Genomic DNA, 22244 nt, shown 5'->3' with positions numbered 1-22244 from the left:
GAAGTAGTCACCCAATAATGGAAAGCTATACAAGTGAGTGAGAATGGACAGACTACAGTTATACACAACAACCAAAGTGAGTTTCACAAACATGATATGGAGTGATAGAAACCAGACGTGAAAGAGAGCATAGTGAATGATTCCATTTATATCAAGTTGACAACGGGCAAAACTAACCTATCCTGTTAGCAGTCAGGATGGTGGATAATGGTTGCTCTTGGGAGGGAAGTAGTAACTGAAAGGGGGAACCAGGGAGGCTTTGGGAGTACTTGGAATGTTTTGTTTCGTAACACAACCAGGTTCAGTTTGTGAACATTATTTTAGCTGCAAACTTAATGTTATGTGCACTTTTCCTTTCCATATGTTATTCTGTGCACTTTTCCATATGCATGTTGCACAACGGTAAAATTTCACATTATAAAATGTGTATATTAGGCAACTCAGAATTACTGGCAGTCCTAGCTTTATATCCCAAAGCCTGGTTCAGTACCCCAAATCATGCTGCTGAACTGTACTTCCACTGCCAAGCATTAAATTGAAGCTTGTACCACTGGCCACTGCCACTGCAAGCTCTGCCTGTCTTGTTCCTTGGGAGCTTGATCCTGCTATAGGTACTTTGACCTGAGAGTAATAGTTCCATTCCTGACTCCATTCTGCAGCCCTGCCTATTCAGAATCCATTGTGGATGCCTTTGTTAGGTGGAGCCTAGCACAGGATCCCATCTATGCTGCAGTGGAGTCTGGGAAAGCAAATAGCTGACATTTTCAGCTTTTATAATGGATAGTGATATCTGCCAGCAGATATCCAAAAGGGGAGCATTGTATTAGAATGAAATCCTTCCTGAGGTGAACATTTAGGTCAGTAGAAGAAAGAAAATCTCAAATATTAGGTTCAATAGAAGCCTCGAGGCAGAGGTTGAATGCAGCATGTCATTTGAGTCCAGTGGAACAGGTTTAACCATATCAAAGGATGTGTTCTTGGAAAATGGTTTGAGAGAAGTTGAAGGGATAGGGTAGGGAAGATTAAGGATCACTTTGAAAGCCAGGCAGAGGAATTTAAATTTAATGTTGGAATTTTGGAGCCAGTATAAGTTTTTGAACAAAAAAAGTGTCCTGAGAGGAAGAGGTATTTAAGGATCATTAATCTGGTAGCACTTCTAGAAGCAGCTAGGAGTACTCTAGTAATTTAGGGGTGGGATGGTGGATTGGGAGTAGAAATAAAAGGCAAAGGTTAGACTTAAGAGAGAATTTGAAGGAAAAAAATCAGTAAGACTTCATGAAGAGAATGAAGTGGAAGCTAATTCTCAAACTTTTGAGCCTGGGTGACTGTATGTGGTGCTGCTTTTCATTCAGAGCTAGAGCGGCTGAGAAGGAGACCAGTTTGGAGGAAATAGAAGAATGAATTTTAGTTTTGGAATCATTGAGTTTGAGGCGATAGGTCTTCGAGTAAAAGGAGTCCCTGTGTAGTTGGAGATGTAGATACAGAGTGAAGTAAGTTTTGGAAGGAATAGCTCTCACAGAGAAAGAAGCTGTGAAGGGACTGGAACAGAATGTGCTGGAGCCCTCAGTGCATTTCTCAGATCTCATGAGTTGGCAAGTAGACTACCTTGAATTTAATGTAGTAGTAAAGTTGAACCACAACCTATACCTTCTGCTTCATAAAGCTTCACTTCTCCCACCTTGGCCCACATTGAAACTATTGTTATTTTATGCTGTTTTATTTCCGTTACTCTTAATATCTTTGGAAAGTACATGATTAATACATATCAGGCTTCTCTTAGTTATTTCAATAATTTGGAATGATTTGAATACAAGGAGAATATGTTAAAACTAGGGACTTTAAACAAGGCCAAGAGAGACATATAAATAGCAGGCCTCTAGTTGATTAGAAAAATTATAAGCTGGAGTCCTCAGCACCACTACAGGTCAGCCTTGTATCAGTGAGGACACCTTCCTTCCATATTGTACTTAGAAAAGAATGGCTGTAAAATCTACTTAGGCCTCACAAGGTCTTTTCGAGCCTTAGCCAATATGTTTAGTCGCTGTCAATAACCACAAGCGTTAACATAATATTCAGGCTTGGCAAGGGATCCCAGTCTCCAGAGCCTGATGATAGGCTTTTGTGTACAGCCAGTAAGCTGTTGCTAAGGCACGCCTTCTTGGTATTACTCTCAGGACTTTATTCTGTATAGTCTGTAGCATGTCCCTACTTGTAGATGATGCTGGATTGCTCAGGTGTCATTAAAGGATCTACAGCTGTCTTAACAGGAAGCAGCTTATCCCTTGGGTAATGTGTGACAGTGAAGAAAATCCTTAGATGGTTGCCCATCATTTATGCTGCCGGCATGTTTGCTGGCATATAGTATTTTGAGTCCTTGGGCTCTTCAGTGTAATAGGGAATGTGCTCCATAGAAGATCTGAGTCAAGTTAGCTGAAAAGTCCCAAGGCTTTTTTGTGTCTCAGGTTTTTCTCCCCAAAGAGATAGCAGGCTGAGAACACAGGAAGTGACTTTGTGTCTATGTTAAAGGATCGATCAGCCTTTCTAATCAATTGTATTTTAAAGTGAAACAAAGTGATGAACCAATATTGCATTTACAAAAATTAATCTTTTATTTATGTATTTAACAACCTTTGCAGTTCTGTTCTTTTGGTCACATGGTATACATGCTTAGGAAAAGCTATACCACCTCTTCACATCAGAATAAATTAGTTTGCCAAGACATCTCTGTGTTATAGGTCATGTAGTTTGTGATAGGACATCAGGTCTGTCATCATTTTTGCAGAGAAAGTTCCATGAGCTGCTTTGAGAGGAGCAGGAGTTTAACACTCCTTCCTAGCTTCCCCTTACTTCATTTACCTTAAAAGACAAAAGTCCTAACAGGCAAACCATAATTGCCTAAAACAAAACTATCAAGGCACAGATGAATGTGGAAATTAGTATTAAGAGGCAAAAGGGAAAAGTCACCAGTCTGTGTCATGACCGAAACATCCTAGGTCGAGTAACTATTCTTATGGGAAGGGATAATGCTAACTTTATCAATAGGATTCCACTAAAAATACAAAAAAAACAATCAGCAAGATATCATATCTATTAAAAATACCATGTTTCATTTTTAGAGCTGGCTGAACTTTGGTAGTGGATAGAGCTTGTTTTTATTTTATATATACTTTTGTAGTACGATTTTAAAATCTTACTCTTTTTAATCTAGGAGCTGTCTCATCTTATTCATTAGAACTTAATTTGACAAATTCAGAAAAGAACATTTGCCTTTATGCAAAATGGCAGATGAATTTCAGAATACGCTATGAGACCACAAGCAAAAATTATGTAAGTATTTTTATTTTTCTTTGAGTTTTATAGCAGAAATTTAATTCTACTCTTTTTTATCCTTTACATGCATTTATGCAAATAAGATTTCATATATTAACTGACTTAACAGTTAAATTCTGTGGGCTTTTTTAAACATGTATACTTGAAGGTATTCTGATTAGTGTTGTAAAAACTGTTTTAACTCATTGGTTCTTTGGAGTTTTTCTTGGAGTTGCTTAAGGGCAAATGGTCTGAAGACTATCTGGTGTTCAGGTCTATGTACTGTAATGTTTTTAACATGTCCTAACATCAAAGTTTTTCCCTTTTTAAATAGTTTGCTATTAAAATATTTTTGGCAATATCCTCTCAATCCCTTTGCCTTATTTTCTTTTAGTTAAGGTCCTGCCTGCTTACAACCTGACTTTTTTAAAAATCAGCCTAAGAACAGTTCAGGCCAGTGTTCCTTTTCCTTTTAGACATAGTACATGAATTTGTCCAAAGCACTGGTGGGTAGCTGAAGAATATGAGACTGTTTTACACAGCAAACCAGGCAAAGGGCACCCTAGCCATGGAGGATGTGTGATGTAGATTGAAGTGGCATACCTTTCAAAAATGCTTGGTGCTCATTACTGCCTGTTTGTTCCTTACCCTTAAACTTCCTTTTCTTTTCTTTCAACTTCATCTCTTTTATTATTAATTTATTTGTATTATTAAATTTATTGGGGTAACATTGGTCGATAACATTATATAATTTCCAGGTGTACAAGATTATCATATGATAGCTGTATACTCTATCGTGTGCCCACCACCCGAAGTCTAGTTTCCCTTACCATATATTTGACCACCTTTACCCACTTTGCCCTCCCCCCACCCTCTTTCCCCCTCTGGTAACAACTATTCTGTTGTCTGTATCTATGAACTTGTTTTTGTTTCGTTAGTTTGTTATCTTTTGTTTTATATTCCATATATGAGTGAAATCTTACAGTTTTTGTCCTTTCCATCTCACTTATTTCACTTAGCATAATACTCTCAAGATTCATCCATATTGTCACATATGATAGTATTTCATCTTTTTCATGGCTAAATAGTATTCCAGTCACATCTTCTTTATCTAATCATCTGCAAACCAACCTCCTTTTTCTTTCAGAAATTTGTAACCATTTCAGACCTTGCCAATGCAACATACAATGGAAGCATCTGTGGGGATGACCAGAACGGACCCAAAATTGTGGTGCAATTTGGATCTGTTTTTTCCTGGGTTGTGAATTTTACGAAGGATGTGTCTACTTATTCAATTGACATCATCTCATTTTCCTATGACACTAGTGATAACACAACATTTCCCGATGCTAAAGAGAAAGGTAAACTTAAGAAATTGGATTTGTGTTAGGTTCTCTTGTTCTTTATTAATAATCAAACATGTAAATAATTTAAAAATCATCCTTATGTATGTCTGCCTTCCTAATTAGAATGGAAACTTCATGTCTTTCTATCCTCTCCACCCCATGTACAACACAGTGTTCAACTCAGGGATGCTATTTGCTGTCATTGCTTGAGTGTTTTACTTTGTTCCAGATAGTACCCAAAGTGTATTACCAGCAGCATCTCACAGAATCCTTACCAGTAAGCCTGGGAAGTAGATATTATCCAAACTTTACAGGTAAAAGGAATGAGATTTGATGAAATTAAGTGACTTTCCCAAAGGTCACAGAAGTTAGTTAGTGGATGAGATGGCCTTTGAGCTACTGAGTTCATATACTTAACTAGTATTTCATTCAATAGTGGGCACTCAGCAAATGTTGAATCACTGAGCAAATTCTTCACTAATAATTATTTTATTTTTTAATAATTATTTAAAATGTATACAAGTTCAGTAACCTGAGACCAGCAGAAATGTTCATCTTCAAATCATTTTACTATTTAGATAGGATTTTGACTGAAAAGTAAAAGACAAAGGTAAAATGACTGAAGTCAACATCAACATTTGCTACTATTCTGAGAAATTTCAGGTAAAAATGAATTCAGGAAAGCACTGGCAGTTAGGTTGCCCTTGTAACTACTACAACTTAAATGTGTATTAAAATATTTCGAAGGCATGAGTAATGGAGATTACCGTTTTGTTAGGGATAAAATTCTCTCCTTTCTGCCCCCTTCATTGATATTGAGTTCACATGGTGTTTGTAGTAGCTTAGCATTTCTCACTGATAGTATTTCATTCTGACCCCAGAGACAGGTAGATGGGCTTCAGTTGCCTAGACCTGGGGATAAAGGACTCATTTGGATATATAGATATCAAAAGGTTATATTTTAAAGACCCAGAAGTAAATAAGCTCATATAAAACTTGGGAGATATTGCAGACTGAGACTTGGAAACCAAATCTTATTTTTTTTGTTTTTTGTTTTGTTTTGTTTTTTACTAATCTCTTAGTTTGAGAGGATAACTAAAGCAGGTTTGTTACGGGATAGCTTGATTATTTAGCTTTGTGCCCCACACACTGTCTTTCAGAACTAGTATAAGATTTGCCTCTCGCTTTTAAGGAGCTTAAAAACTAGAGAGACAGTGAAATTATTTTCCCACATTATATGGAAAAATTAGAAAGCATTGAGATCTGTGTGAATTTGTTATTGTTGATGTTTGGTGGGTTGAGGGTTCATAAACATTTTCCGACAATGTGAGAGAAGCTCTAGACCCTCTTTCTCAAAGTATAGTGTGAACTTTGCATATGACACATAGTCCCTGAACCCATCTGTGCATGCCCATGGATAAGAGGCCAGATTTAAAGTGTTTTCACAGGGGTCTGATTAGGGGAAGAGAAAAGAGGTAAGAGTGCATTGGAGGGAGAAAGGTGAGAAGGAGAGCCTGAGCTGAAAATTCAGCTAATGGTAGAATTATAGGAAGCAGAGAATTTTGAGCAGAGTATTTCCAGCAAGGGAAAGCATAGTATGTGCAGCAGTAATTGGAGAAGTGCCTGATTAAAATAGAGGCTGTGTGTGTAGCAGAAGGAAAATCAGGTTGGCTAGGCAGCAGTGGGTCTAAATTGTAGGGGGCCTTTAGCTTGATGGGGTAGGCACTGAGGAACCATTTTAGGTTTTTAAGCAGGAGAATGATATAACAAAAGCAGAGACAGTAGTTTATAAAGAATGTTCTGTGGGATTGATTTGGAAGTGAGGAGACTGCAGGCAGAGAGGCCAGCTTAAGAGAGGCTGTTATAGTAATTACAGGATGATGTAATGAATGGCTAGACCAGTGAATAGCAGGAAAAGGAGGTGGGGTTTAATCTGACAGATTTGATGTAAAAACTGTGGACCATAAAATGTTAACACCTATCGTTCCTCCCTTTTATTTTAAACAAGAAAGGGTGCAATTTTTTATTACTAGATTCTGTGTAATATTTGGAACTATTTGGAAATTTAAAGGGCTTCCTTAAATGGACTGCCGATGATGTTTTTAGAAATAATTTATTGTTTTCTTTCTATCCAATAATTGAAGTGACTTAGAAACTACAGTTTTCTTTCTTTAAAAACATTTCATGATTAAAATACAGAAAAGTACAGAGAATAGCAGACCCATTGTATCCATTACCCAGAATTAGTAAATGCCATTTTTCTCATATTTGCCTCATCTTTTCATTTAAAGAAATAAAACCTTATAGATACACTTGAGGTTTCCTTTGTACCCCCTCCTCAGAGCCATTTTCCTTCCTGGTTCCTGAATGGCAACCACTCTCATGAATTTGGGAGGTAGCCTTCCTGTCTGTGTATTTGTATTTGACAAATATATATGTTCATAAACAATACACAGTTTAAAATGGTATAGTTTTATAGTGCAACTCCAATATATCTACAACTTGTTTTTTCACTCATTTGTTTTTTAGGTCTATCTATATATAGTGAGTTCATTTACCTGTTCACTTAACAGTGAGAAACAGTTGTGAAGAAAAATATTCTATTCATTGGTTAAAAAAATTTCCTTTGGCCATTAGGGGGTGCCAAGGCAGCATTAATTGGCTTTCTTGCTACATGTTGTAGAGAGGCACAAAAGGCAGCCTATGTTAAGAGTCTTGAATACCTTCCTCCTCTGCTGCTTCTCCAAAAGAAACTAAGCCATTTGAGTGGATAAGTGTGATCACAGTCTTTTGAAGTTTTACTACAGGAATTATAATAAAAACTGTACAAAATGGCTATAACTTTTGCTTTCACATGCTGAAGATTTCATGAAATGGAATAGTCTTTAAATTATATCCAGGAAGAGATTCCTAAAGCTCCTTTTAGTTACTATAACTTACTTTGGATAGTAGCACAAAAATAAGGATTTACTATAAAATTCGTGATTAATCCATTTCTCTTCCTTTTTTCATCACTAAGTCTTGCTGATTCTACCTCAGATAGGTGTTTTCGATTTGACCTCTTTGCTCTTTTCCTATTGCCCCTCACCATCTTAGTTTAAGCAACCCCCTTCTTGCTTTTCGCCTTAACCAGGTCATCACAATTCTGTTTTTTCTCTTAAATGACTTTCCTTAAAAGTTTTCTCCCTTGCCTATCCTCTACAGTTTTTCTATCTTCCTTAAAATAAATTATATGCATGCTATTTTCAGCTTTAAAAACTGAAGCTAGCCTTCTATTGTTAAGAAAATAAAGCCCAACTAATCTGTCCTTAGATCACATAATATGCTTCAAAGTGTGACCACCTGCAGCTTGTCTTTTCCTAAGTCCCATCACGTCTTTCCTCTTAGTATATTTCAGCCACAGCGAATCTGTCATTCCTTGGATATGCCATGTCCTTTGTCACTTTGGGGATGGAGTAGGGCAGGCAGACAGAAGAGAAGAAAGTCTAATATATATTTATATTATCACTTTTTTCCTACCTTCTCGAAAACAGCTGTTAATCTTGTTTTACAGGAATTTTTACTGTTTACAACCCTGTGGCATTTGGAATTCCGTTGAATGACATCTTTAGATGCAGTAGTATGTCAACTTTAGAAAAGAATGATGTGGTTCAGTACTACTGGGATGTTCATGTACAAGCTTTTGTCCAAAATGGCACAGTAAGCACAAAAGGTGACTACTTAAAGTATATATTTCTATACTTGAGTCCTAATTTAAGATTAGAGTATACCAGGAAGCTTTAGTTGAAGTCATTACCTGCAAGCATTTATAGATTAAGACTTACAATTTATACTGGACTACAAAGTTTTATACATAATAACAATTCTTATTCTTGTGGAACTTGCAATATTAGGTTTATGTTGTACATGTTGTCGAATGGTCTTTTAAAATGCTCTACCCATAGTGTTTTTAGCTGATAAAAACTAGTGTTTATTTGAACAAATCCTCAGATAATATTTGATCCACAGCTCTTTAGCTTTTGATGATCTGAGACACAAGCATAGAAATTAGATTTCTGGGTTCTAATCTTCAATTTTATAAATTGGTTTTGTCACTTTTCTATGACTTTATAGAAATGTAGTAATTTCTCATTCATCAGTTCTGAGAAACTACCAGCAATTCCTAAAAAGAAGTTGAAATGCCTATGATTTGTTGTAGGGGGTAACACAAATAAAAACTTTATTTGCATTTAAATCCTTAAATGATTTTTGAACTTTTTTCCTGGTATACACTATCCTTCCTTAGAGTGATTGTTAAGTGGGAGAGAAGAGGACAGGCCTAAGGTTGGGGCAAAATGTTTTCAAACTTAAATATCTGATTTTTACATCAAAGGCAGGTGAGGTTCTTTAGGAATAAAGGGGCTTAAGGGTCTGAAAAGATAGATGTGTGGCCATGTGTGAGTGGATAAAGCATTTGGATGTGTCTGGAATCTGTCTGCTGTCTCATAACTTAGAGATAGTCTGCATATGAAGCAACAGTTTGAGAACTCTGCCTCATTTAATTTAAAATATACTATCAAGGTATGCCCTTCCCCTAATATAATCCTTTTGGACTTTTATTGTGAGAAATATTTTGCTCTTCCTTGACCTTATGAATTAAGAAAAAATCTAGTTTATTTTGTCCTTCGTTTTAGAGTTTTTGTGTGACAAAGATAAAACTTCAACCACAGCAGTGCCCACTGTTCACACCACTGTACCATCTACTACAATGCCTACTCCAAAGGAAAAACCAGAGGTTGGATCCTATTCGGTTAATAATGGCAATGGGACTTGTCTTCTGGCTACCATGGGACTGCAGCTGAACATCACTCAAGAAAAGGTATAGTTGTCTATTTTTATGGATATAGTCTATTCTGATCTCCTTTCAAGTAGTTTATCCTACATTCAGCCCAAGAGTAGTGTTACTAGAATGATATCATTTTAAATGGAGATTTGATGTTGTCAAATATGTGGTGATGAAAGGAAATCTAACTTGGGTGGTGAACACACAATACAATGTACAGGTGATGTACTATAGAACTGTATACTTGAAACCTATATAATTTTAGTCACCCCCAATAGATTTAATAAAAAAATAAATAAATGGAAATTCGGTGTTGACTTGTTGAGTTTTGGTTAGTCTGGAGTTATAACCGTGAAGAGTTAATGTTGCTATCAAGGTGTTTTCTTGGCCAGCAGGTAACCTAGCACTTTAAAAGGACTCTGGGTTTCGTTTCCATTTGCCATCAGTAGATCAGAGTATAAGCAATTGATTGTTATTTCAGTCAGTTTACTATAACCCCTTCACTTTTATCTGAAACAAACTCTAGGTTGATCTATGGGAACAGTGCAGCTATCCCTTTCTCCAGCTCTTTGATGACTCAAATCATATAGATAGGCTCAAGGTTCAGGATGGCACTTCTAGTTGCAGTGTTCCACTGAGGCTACAGAGGGCATGCCAATGAACAAATCCAATTTCCACAGTCCCATGACTTACACAGCTAGACAGATGGCTCATATGCTCCATAAAATATGTGTATTTTCATTTGGCTCAATACTGAGGAAGCTTCCTTCTTGTTTTGCTTGTTTAAAGTCATCTGACTCATAGCTTTCGGGCCTGTGCCAGCTTTGAAAGTAAGACAACATAAACTTAAGTATCTAGACAAAAGGATTTTTTGTTCTCCACTGAGGTTGGTCTTATTAGAGTATAAGGTTTTGCTGTACCTTTCCTCCATCTTTTCCTGAAGGTTGTTTCAGTTATTAACATCAAACCCAATACAACTGACTTCACTGGGAGCTGCCATCCTCAAACTGCTCTACTTAGGCTGAACAGCAGCAACATTAAGTATCTTGACTTCGTCTTTGTGGTGAGTAATAGATTTTTCTAAAATTAGGTTCATTCTCAGAAATTGGATTCATTCTCTATATGAAAGTCTAAGTAGGTGGTGTGTGTACACGCGCGCGCATGCGTGTGTGTGTCAGGAATGGATATTTATCTCTATTTCCATTTCAACACTGCTTAATTATAGAGTATAGTCCATAGCCTTGTAAAACCCTCAGGGTCACCTCAATGGTCTGTGCACTGGATTCTTACATTAACGTTCACCAAAAGTGACTATTCTGCTGTTTTATAGACCCTAGAGTATGAGCAAAAATTAACCCACATCAAAAAACCTGTCTAACCTATCCATATATATAAAATATATGCATAAAAGATATAAAGTAATTTCCATAATGTTTTTTCTCTCTTATTGGTTAGAAAACTCATGGTTGTCAACTATAATATTTTAGGCTCTTTGGAGGCTATACTATTGATAATAGTATCTGTAATAATAGTTAATATTTATTGAGTACTTATATGTGCAAGACTCTGTGTTAGTACTTGGCATGTATTAATTCATTAACTCAAGACAGTTTATAATGTCAGCATTCAGATTTTTGTTCTTCATGCTTATATCAAGGGCTATATCTTAAACAGAAAGTTCTAGGTTGAGCATACATTCCCTACTCCTTGCTAGCATATATTAATCATTAGGGACCTTTATTTTCACCTTCTCAGAAGCAGTTATTATCCCCACAATTTTTTGATATGTGTGTATGTGTGTGTGTGTGTGTACATGTACATGTAATAGCAAATAGGAATGGAAAAGAGGAGATAGTTATCAGTGGAAGGAACTGTTGGACCACCAACATTTTTCAAACTGAGAGTTATTGTATAAGTGAATAAAAAACAGTTCTGCTTTTAAATCAGATTATTGTATTTAAGGATGGGGAAATAGTCTCAACATCTGATATATAAATTAGGTCTGTTGTCATTTGTTTCATATCTGAACTTGTTTTTTCGTGTCTAAAGCCTTTTTTCTGTATGGAATATGTGCCAAATAACTGAAGATTATATTAGACAAATATATTTTAGAAAGATTTACAAAAATCTTCCCTTTTCTAACATTCAGATCTTCCTCTGTTATAGTACATATATGACCATTGAATTACTATTAAGAACGTCTAGTTAAGCTTGTCCTTTTCAATGCAGTAAGAGCAGACCTCCCCAGATACATTCTTTTTTAAAGTTATTGCATGGTGATTATGTTATAGTCATTAAGAATGTGGAAAGTAATATTTTAGATTCATTCCCTTTTGAGTGTTTGAGTTTCATCTTTCTAGCTATGGTAGAATCCTAAAAGGATCATGGTTTCTTCTTACTCTCATGTAGAAATATATAATATTTGATAATTACAATATTTAATTTTCCCAGCAGACTATTTTAAAATGTAATCCAAAATGATGACATTTTAACAATTCTATGGGCATTTTGAAAACTTAGGAAACACCTACAGTATCACCAGAGTTCATTGGGGCCCATCTCACCTTTAACTCTGTCATGATAGATGCTTCTAAAAAGAATGTCGAATTCAAGTGTGTTATTTGCAGGATGCTATCGTGGTATACAAAGAAGGCCTATATTCTTAAGGTGCCCACAGTTTAGCGGTAGATAGAAATATACAAATAATTACCATTTTTGTGGAAGGTCTTCCTTGAATGCCATGCTAAGGCTTTTGAACTCAATTCTGTGGGCAATAGAGTACTGCGGAAGGTACATACAAAGTGGAATGAGTGCTTGACAAGAGGATAATACATGGTGCTATGAGAGTATAAAGGAGAGAGAGTTTAATTCTGGCTGGAGGCAAGTCAGGAGGGTTTGATGGAAGAGATGGCATTCGAGCTGGACCTTCAAGGATGGGTCAGATTTATACAAAATGGGAGTAAGTGCAAAAGTATGGGTTATCCCTGGATTAAGGAACACAACCAAGACCAGCCAGGAGAATGAGGCATGTGGTGTGTTAAGTGAAAGGTAAGTATAGAAAAGTAGTTGGGACAAATTGTGGAGAGCCTTGAACGCTGAGCTAGGACATAGCCTAAGCAGAGGAAAGATGTGATGAGATGGTCAAGTCCTCCTTTAAGCTTCCTCCTGCACGTTCTCTGAGTCTCTCCCCTTGTTTTCATTCCCAGCTGCCTTTGACCTGATTCTAGCCTGCATTACCCCTTACCTGGATTGTTTAGCCTCCTAACTAGTCCATCCTCTTCCTCTACTTCCTCAATGTTCTCCATCAGCTTAATGTTCTTGAAGCACAGCTCTTCCTCAGAAACCTTTAGTGGTTCTGTTTTGCCAGCAAGATAAGATCTAAATTCCCTGGCAGACTCGTTCTAGCCCCTACCCCTGCCCCATCATGCAATGTAATGTGCATATCCAGCTTTGTTTCCTTCATTCTTTCTTCATGAATCTTATTCTTCCCTCACCCTGTTCCCTGTGCACATCCAGTGAGGTAAGATAGCATGATAGTAACTAGCCCATAGACTCTGCAGCCACATTCCGGGTTCAAGTCCCAACTTACCAATTACTAACCATATAGACTCTTGGAAAGTTACTTAACTTCTCTGCACTTCGATTACTCCATCTCAAAATGGGGTGTTATAATTATTCAATGATGCTTCATGTGTAAAGTTTTAAGAACAGTGCTTGGCATTTAGTAAGTTCTCAAATGCGAGTGTACTTCTGTTGCCTTCTTGAATACCCTTTTCTGATTGTTTCCTAATTGAATCTTACACAATTCACATGGCCTAGCCCTATGCTTTTGCTCTTTCCCTAGTTGGAAGTAATTTCTCTCCTTTTAATTTTCATAACTCATCACTTTTTTGTAATATGTTTATGTACAGTAGTTCCCCCTTATCCATGGGGAATATATGTTCCAAGACCCTCAATGGATGCCTGAAACCGCAGACAGTACCAAATCCTGTATGTACTATGTTTTTTTTCTATATGTACATACCTATGATAAAGTTTAATTTGTAAATTAGACACAGTAAGATATTAACAACAATAATAAAATAGAACAATTATAACAATATACTGTAATAAAAGTTATGTGAATGTGGTCTCTCAAAATACCTGGAATTTTTCATTTAATAATTTTGGACTACAGTTGACTGTGGATAACTGAAACCATGGAAAGCAACATCACAGATAAGGGGGTACTATTGTATTTATCTTATCTTTCATGGCAGATTACAGACATGGTGGGGTCAGGATCCAAGTCTGGTTCATTTTGCTAGCTTCCTGGAACACTTTGATAGGTTACCTTGTATAAACTAAGCACTGAAATAATTGAAGTGACTGGGTGATCAGATGAGTGCTTCAGAAAGACAGTATCAGTCAAGGAAAGATTGAACTGTAGAAGCTGAAAGGCAGGGGGCCCAGTTAAGAGGTTATTGTGATCCAGGCTTGAGGTGGTGAGGGCTCAACAAGTGACAGGAATAAAATGGAGGGAATGAATTGTTGAGTGTCTGAGAACCATATGACTACTCCTCTGGTCCAGAAATTGGAAACCAAATGCAGAGGAAAAGGGTTTCTCTCACATTTTGAGTTCTCTTTACATAGTTGCAGTTTATTCTACTAGCCCATTTCTAGTCCATAGTTTTGTCTTTTGAGTAATAGTATTAGATTGCATTTCTTCTGTAGATAGTAACTGTACCTGTGGTGTGTTGATTAACTGGAAGATTTTTTTTAAACAGAAAAATGAAAACCGATTCTATCTGAAGGAAGTGAATGTCAACATGTCTTTGATTAATGGCTCTGGTAAGCAAAATATTGGCCTCGGGGAAAAGAGTATGGGTTACACTGAAGGAATAGAAACCATAATTTTCTTGTTAAGAAATAGTGCCTTATTTAGTGGGACAGATTTCATGTGAAAATTGTACCATGACCACAACTTAAAGTCAGTAACTTAGAACAGTAGTATTCTTTTCAATACACCATATTTTCCAAAGTATGGTGTGACTAATCTTCAGACTATAGAAACATCTATCGACATACAGGGAATGGTGTCAGATGATTACTATTATTAGTGGGTAATCACATTGTAAGGTATAAAAATGTCAAATCACTGTTATATACCTGAAACTAATGTAACTGATATAATATAATATACCAACTACACTTTAAAAAAATAAAAAATAAAAAATAAAGATAAGGAACCTAGTGATCAGAAGAATTGCTTTTCGTGGATAGACCCTGTACGCCAAGCTCCAATACTTCACTGAAAAATCCTAAGAACTATCTTACTTTTAATGTTGATAGGATAAGAAGTTACTAATATATTTTTTTCTTTTAAAGTTTTCAGCATTTCAAATAACAATCTTAGCTACTGGGATGCCTCCCTGGGAAGTTCTTATATGTGCAACAAAGAGCAGACAGTTTCAGTGTCCGGGGCATTTCAGATAAATACCTTTGATCTAAGGGTTCAGCCTTTCAATGTGATAGAAGGAAAATATTCTACAGGTAAGAATCAAGCAACTTTTATTAATAATTTATGTTCTTATGTTTACTTTTCATTTGAGTCTTGGGAATTTAAGCGTTGAAACAGAGAAAATATGAATTAACTCTTGACTCTTGTAGAGTTCTCATAGCCTTAAGCAAGTTATATCACTCTTTATTTGTCTCATCATTTTGCTTGAACTAGATTTTTTTTTATGATCTGAAAATCATTTGTGACAAAGTTCTTAAAGCTAAAAACTGATAGAAGCTTTAAATGAGCTTGACTTAACATAGGGACGCTTCCCCTAAGTTTCAGTTTGTGGGAAGGATGGCACTTGGGAGCAGCAGCTTTAGGCATCTTGCATCTGCCTTCTTGGGGCCATCTTATCACTGGAAACATTTTCATACTTGAATAAAAGCAGTTTGGTCTTATTTTGTTGAGACGAAAGAGTGCAGTAGCAAAACCTCAAATATTGCGAACTGTGGTTTGGCCTGCCAGAATGATCTGGAGAGTTTTAAAAACATGGTAGTGTTTATCAGATTTTTAATGAAACCTTTGTGAAAGGCTCATTACAGTGTTTATATGAATATGAAAGATGCATTTGGCATTGTAAGATTAAAATTTTTATGAAGGAAAAAAGTACATAGAATTCCTTAATAGACTTGTCCTTTTAAACCAGTTACCTAAAATTGGGGGTTGAGGATTGCAGTTTTAAACACAGCTATTCCAGTCATTCATAACGTTTTTAACAATTAATTCCACGGTTTAGAAGGAAATTTGGAAGCTGTGTTTAAAAGTGAATATGCTATGAGCCTTTGAACAACTTTTGCAGTAGTGCTGAATACCCAGCCCTACTCACGACAAAATAAATTGGGCTCTTCACTACCATTCTTGTGACTAGAGAGGTTAATGTGTAATTAAAAATTTTTTTTCAAAAATTCACTTTCCCTTTTGTCTGTTTTCTTTTTACTTCAATTATTTTTATCCTTTAATAGTTTTTTTTTTTGAATCTTTATCTAGCTCCCCTACATTATTACCCTAATTTAAGATCCAAATTTATGTTTAGAATTTAAAATCATTTGCAGTGTAATTTTAGCTCAAGCCTGTTTTTCTAAGTCAGTTGTAATAGAGATGAGCTTTGTTCTTTATCTGATTTGAAACTTTAATTTTTATGTTCATAGCATTAAAAATGTCACCCAGTGGAGCATACAATATTTAATAATGAATGCAAAATCTTTTTTGTGGAACTAGGTTCTTGACCATGCGTACCTGTAAATACAACACACGGGTAATACTTGACTATATAGGAAGAGGAAATAGATCTGCAGTAAAGTACAAGAATGTTGATTGAATTTTCCTGGATCAGACTGCTCCCTAGAAATAGAAAAAAGTAGCCCTTTTGGCTACTAGTACTGACCAGATTGATAAATGTAATAAACACACTTAAATTAGTAAGAGGTCCCAGTTTCTTGACTTTTGTAGCTACTAAAATCATACTCTAAGTCAGGGATCTGTATACTTTTTCTGTAAAATCCCAGACAGTGTTTTATGTTTGAAGGCCATGTAGTATCTGTCACAACTATCCAACTTTGCTATTGTAGCCTGAAAACAGCCACAGACAACAAATAAGTGTGACTATGTTCCAATAAAACTTTATTTGTGGAGACCAAAATTTGAATTTCTTATAATTCTCATATTTCACAAAATAATCTTTTGGGTTCCCCCCCCCAATCATTTAAAAATGTTTACAAGCCATTTTAGCTCTTGGGCCAGATTTGGCCCAAAGGCTATAGTTTACTGATCTCTGTTCTAAAGGACTACAGAGCCAGCCTGACAATTCCAATTCCGATGATTAAACCTTCCTAATCTGATCCCAGTCTCCCAAAAGATGTTCACTCTACCACATAGAGCCTAATCTGGCTATGTTAAATGGGTTATATTAGCTCTCTTCATTTTTGATAAAGTAATACTCCTATTTTGGAAAGGACTTGGAATAGAAATGAAACACATTTACACCTGTATGTGTTTACTCACAGACATGAGTATATCTGTATTCATATATATGAATACCTATACGTACATACGTACATGAATGAAAGGGCAAATAAGTTTTAGGATTTTAATTCTAGAACAATCCATAATTTTCTTTAGCTTTATCATTAAAATGTGCCTGTCTTAATTACTTGAAGTTGAACTTGTAAAAGCATTTCTGACTTTTGAATCAACATCTTTTAGTTTTGGACATTCTTTTTTGATTATACTCATTATGTGTTACACACTTTTTCTCACCAACAGCTCAGGAGTGTTCGCTGGATGATGACACCATTCTAATACCAATTATAGTTGGTGCTGGCCTTTCAGGCTTGATTATCGTTATAGTGATTGCTTACCTAATTGGCAGAAGAAAAAGTTATGCGGGATATCAGACTCTGTAACACTAATCCATATGTGATCTCTGTTACAAAATATTAAAGCAAGTACAAGTTCCAACATGCAGTACTGTTCAATTTAAGGTATATTTAGTTGTAGTTCCGATCTTAGAATCGGGGATTTCACAGTTAAATACAAACACCCCAAAACTATAAACTACAAATTAATCACATGATGGTGTTTTCCCCAACGAAGGGATGTAAAACTATTATTTCTACAGCAAAAGTCATGTGCAAAATCACCTGGATTATAGGTTCTATTTTGTCTTGAGTTATTGTTTCTGTGTTTTCACTTCAGATATTCTCACTAGAAATAGTTTTAGAAAAAGTTTCAAAAAGATTTTTTTTCCTGCATGTAGTTGAATTGAGACAACACATTCTACAGTGGATTTGTACTTGTTCCTTTTGCATTTTTTGCTGTGATTTTGTTTGTAGGTTAACTTAGCTGCTTTGACATTGCTGCATATTTGACCTATGAGAGATATGCCAGTATATTTGAACAGTCTAGTATTATGTTCTTAGCAATGAGTGCTTTCCTAATGTTGTTTGAATATATTTGTGTTTAATGTGGCTATAATGACAGAGATACAAAAGCTTTTAAAATTTTAGAATAAGTGTTAAACTTATTGTTTAAGTATTTTTTTAAGAACTGGATATTTCATTCTTTTAAATTGCAAGATACAAACTATTCCAACTGGGCATTTTTATGTGCTTTAGAGAAAATGGCTAGGCAGTGCCAGTTTTGGGCATTAGTTCTTTGTACCCACAAATTGGCCTATGTATGCAGTGCTAAATTTAATGTAGACTTCTCTCTAGCCTTCCTGTATCCTTGGTGGCAGTAGTACGTTTTATTCCTTTCTTGTCTTTTCTTTTCCTTAAAGAAATGGCAGTATGTTCTAGAACCTAGATAAAGAAGTGCACTTACACTTAAAAAGTAATCTGCACCTAACCCATAAGTCTTGGTCTTCTCTTAGTCCATTAAAAAGTTGGGTTTTTGTTTGTTTGTTTCCAGCTTACATTGATTGCTACAACATTTACTAATTTAGCTTTCCCATTTAAATGATTTTGTGCTAATTAAAACCTAGATTATTATCATTCATTGTGGTAGAATCATGATTAATTCATGTATTTTGTGTTCAGTTTTGTCCATTTACCGTATACCACCTAATGTTTATATAAGAAAGCAAAAAGTTTCAATTTGATAGTTAACACATGGAGTATTTCTTGCTCTTTCTATGAGATTTTTTAATTAGAATGGCTGAACAAATATGTTTAAATTGTTATTATGCAGCCATTGACAGTTCCTGAGTTTTTAGGAGTGGGAGATTATGTGTCCCCCCCATTCACTAGAAAATGAGATATCTGGGTTCCAAAATATTATTGACATTGAATTAATTTGGTAGTCTAGCTACACACAGAGATGCATAATTGCACACACAAGCAATTATATGTTAACATGTATGTCTATAACTATCTTTTGAATTATATTGGAGTGCTAAAATGTTTTCTCTCATTTAAATTTGCTCTGTTTAGAGTAGGCTGAAAAATCTTACTGGCTCAGAATCAGATTCCTCACCAGCTGTACACTGAGCTGTATTGTCACTTTAAGGCACTTTTTAAAGACTAAATATAAATCTGATTTTTTAAAATTAGTTTTTATTTAAATAGTGTCATAGTGTAAGATTGTTAACCTTAGAAGACTAGATAACTCTCATAAGAATGTAGGTCTCAGATATTTCTCATGAGTCAAAGCAAAGCAGCTTTTTAAAAAAATAAAAATTGGAAGCACAAGTGGGTGGCACTGGCTTAATGCTGTTAATGTTCCTAAAAGTTTCTATGTTTAGATTATATACCTGATTCATATTAAAATACCTCTGATTAGCACTGTTTTCTAGAAAACCTGACTTCATTGAATATTTTTGTATTTTACATGGACCAGTTTATATATGGTTATTTACGTTATTATTTCCTATAGCCACATGTTCTTTGTACCTTTTGTAGTTTAATTTGCTCTACTGGGTTTACACCTCGATGGTCTGACACTCTGTATGGTTCTGGATAATTCTCGTATAAAGAGACTGGTCCGTGTAAATACTTCTCATGTCTTTTTTCTCAAATGTTTAAACCACTAGTTGATGTATAGTATTTCTCTTTAGATATTTGCTTGTCCATTTGCTCAACGTATTGCTTCTAAAACAAACAATAAAAATTATTTTATTTCTTAATAAAATTTGCTCACATTTTTTCCCATTTGTTAAAGTCAAGATTTTGTATACCACATAATGGCAATTTCGTTCCAAAGGAAAAATTCTACAAGTGCTTAGAAGTAGAACTAAATTATTTCCAAATGTTCTGTTATACTATTACTGTTGGAAGAGTGGTCCCATACATATGTTTCTACTGATGCTGGGCTGGCTACAGAATAAGAATCACCTGGGAAGCTTGTTGTATAAATTCAGATTCCAGGCGCCATCCCTAGGAGACATAATTTAGCAGATCTAGGCTAAAATGTGCATGCGTGCGTGCGTGCATGTTTGTGTGTGTATGTGTGTGTGTAGCTCCCCCAATGAATCTGGTAGCCAGTTGGTGAACCAATGATCAAGAATATTCATTTCTTAGTAAAAGCGTTATTGTGCAGTTCTCTCAACTCCTAAATTGAGGCTGATATTTAATATCTGTACATAGCAGCTGTACACTTCAGTCATACAATCCGAGCTATTGATCTGAACCAAAATAGGATTACATGCAATCTCTCTCAGATACCCTAAAATACTTGAACCTCGGTATATCACACACAAAAAAATTTAGTAACCTACCTAGTAACTTTCCTCTGGATGACCCAGTTAAGCCATATAACTGCCAGTTAATCATCACAGCTCCCACTTCTGCTACTAGTTACCATGTGACTTTGTCCAAGCTGCTTAACTTCTGGGGTCTCAGTTTCTTCATCAGGGGGACTGAGGCCTTTAAAATCTTGTTGTTCTATTTCTTTGGTAGTTTCCATTTCAGTGAAGATTTGAGTATTTTTAGTAGGAATCAATCTGCTAAGAGCCTTGTTATGTATTAAGAACTTACTTTATATACAGTCTAAAACACACCATCTGAAATTTCTTGTATTCTTTAGGAGAGATTCTTATAAGATATGGATATTTTTAAGATTGTAGTATTTCATCTCTGTGTAGGTAATGTTAAATTGGCTTAGGCTCATCTCTCTCCCATCTACCTCCTTATTATCTTTTACCCTGGTAGCTAACTTTCTGTATCAATAATTGCTGTATCTTGTTTTTGAAAATAGTGTAGACATGTTTGGGTGATACTGAGTAGCCTCAAGTATCTTTTCAGATTTTGTGTTATACTTAGTTTGATGATAAATCTAAAAGGTGTATAATAAATAAGATGTCCCATAAGAATGTGATTCTTAACACTGATTTTTCAAAAGAGAAATTTGACTCAATTGGTTTTTAAGAGTTTTTGTTTTATATCTTGTTATAAACGTATGTCTCAGATTTCTAAGTCACACTGAAATTTTTATTTCAGATTTCTAAACAGAAAACTTTTTGTTGAAATTTCAATGGCCATGAATTTTTTATCTTTAAAATCTTCACTGCTCCTGCAACTATTAAACTTCCACAAATAACACTCTTTCTTTCCCCAGAATTACTTTCAATACAGTCTCAGGTGTACATTAGTCAAATAGATCAAATCAAAATGACTTAGAGAATGAGATTTTCTTTTCTTCAGCTTGTGATCTTATTAAAATCACTGTTTTACCAGAATTTATTTCCATTACCTAAAGAATTCTTAAAGGTTGAGTTTATAAAATCAATAATTACTATAAATTAATATTTCACATGCTAATTAAGAGCATTTTAAATAAGTGACAGCATCTAGAAAGATTTTCATATTAGTGGAATTGCCTTTTTAATCTACCCTGGGAATATTTGTCTTACATGAAAGCCTTATTGGCAGTATTTATGAAAATTGTTTCAGTACTAGGTTAAATACCCAATTTGGGAAAGAGAACTATGAATCCATTGCCAGAATAAGAAATTAATCTTCTAATGATTTTTTTTAAAAAACAAAGTTATATTAAATCCAATGCATAATAATTTATGGTACATGTCATTTAATAGTTTATGTTCTCTGTGGTAATTTGGGAAATTGAAGGGGAGGAGCTAACTGGGTACTCTTAACACCATATATTCAGAAGTCACACCTGGCAACCTCAGCTATCTGGATTTTTATCAGAACCAAGAAGCAGGTAAAAACGATCATTGAACTGGCAGCCAAAGTTGATGTCATAAAGTCTATAAACTTGTTCCCAGTTATTGCCCCAGAAGCTAGTCTGCCACACTTCTTAAATGCAAGCACAATTAGAATTGCCTTTTGTCTTGTTCATTCTTATTTTCAATACAATTCTAATAAGCTTTATCTGATTTACCCATCCCTGATAGATTACAAGCTAGGAGAATCAAGGCATTAAGAGGCACAGAAATGGTAAATAGTGAGAAGTGGTGATACAGCATTCTAGCCTTCTTCCCACTCTGCAAATGGGTCTACATCTGCACCATTCATTCCTTCCTCCTCTCCAGTCTCAGTAGGTTTTCTTTTCCTGGTCAGTGCTTCTGGAATCCCATTTATCCTACCTCCTAGGAGGCCATGTACCATTCAGTATCCTCAACCTGTCAAATGCTAAGGGCTCTTTTCTTCATCCACCCTGAAGATGTCCTTTCTTGATCCTCTGTCCCACTTCTAACTACCTTCTTATTGTCCTCTCTTCTAAACTTCTCGAAAAGGAGAGGAGTATTGTATGTTCCCCATCCCAAGCT

At 35.4% G+C, this 22244-nt stretch overlaps 1 protein-coding gene across 2 annotated transcripts in view; it reads left to right on the top strand.

Annotated features, from left to right (window-relative positions):
* LAMP2 (lysosomal associated membrane protein 2) overlaps positions 1–22244 on the top strand; it is a 36021-nt gene that overhangs the window by 6740 nt on the left and 7037 nt on the right. Inside the window, exons 2-9 of one of the 2 annotated variants that reach the window (XM_016122101.2) lie at positions 3209–3327; positions 4457–4670; positions 8209–8367; positions 9329–9513; positions 10421–10540; positions 14244–14307; positions 14845–15009; positions 17282–19645. In XM_016122101.2, coding sequence (XP_015977587.2) covers positions 3209–3327; positions 4457–4670; positions 8209–8367; positions 9329–9513; positions 10421–10540; positions 14244–14307; positions 14845–15009; positions 17282–17421 — 1166 coding nt within the window. In that variant the 3' untranslated portion in view covers positions 17422–19645. Of the gene's footprint in view, positions 1–3208; positions 3328–4456; positions 4671–8208; positions 8368–9328; positions 9514–10420; positions 10541–14243; positions 14308–14844; positions 15010–17281; positions 19646–22244 lie in introns of those variants that run through there. The other variant, XM_016122091.2, reaches the window with a different exon arrangement.

The sequence above is a fragment of the Rousettus aegyptiacus genome, unplaced genomic scaffold, assembly GCF_014176215.1.
Source record: "Rousettus aegyptiacus isolate mRouAeg1 unplaced genomic scaffold, mRouAeg1.p scaffold_m13_p_9, whole genome shotgun sequence".
Classification (NCBI taxonomy): Eukaryota; Metazoa; Chordata; class Mammalia; order Chiroptera; family Pteropodidae; genus Rousettus; species Rousettus aegyptiacus.
Note: the sequence above shows the minus strand (reverse complement) of the source record. Positions and strands in the feature narration are given on the sequence as shown.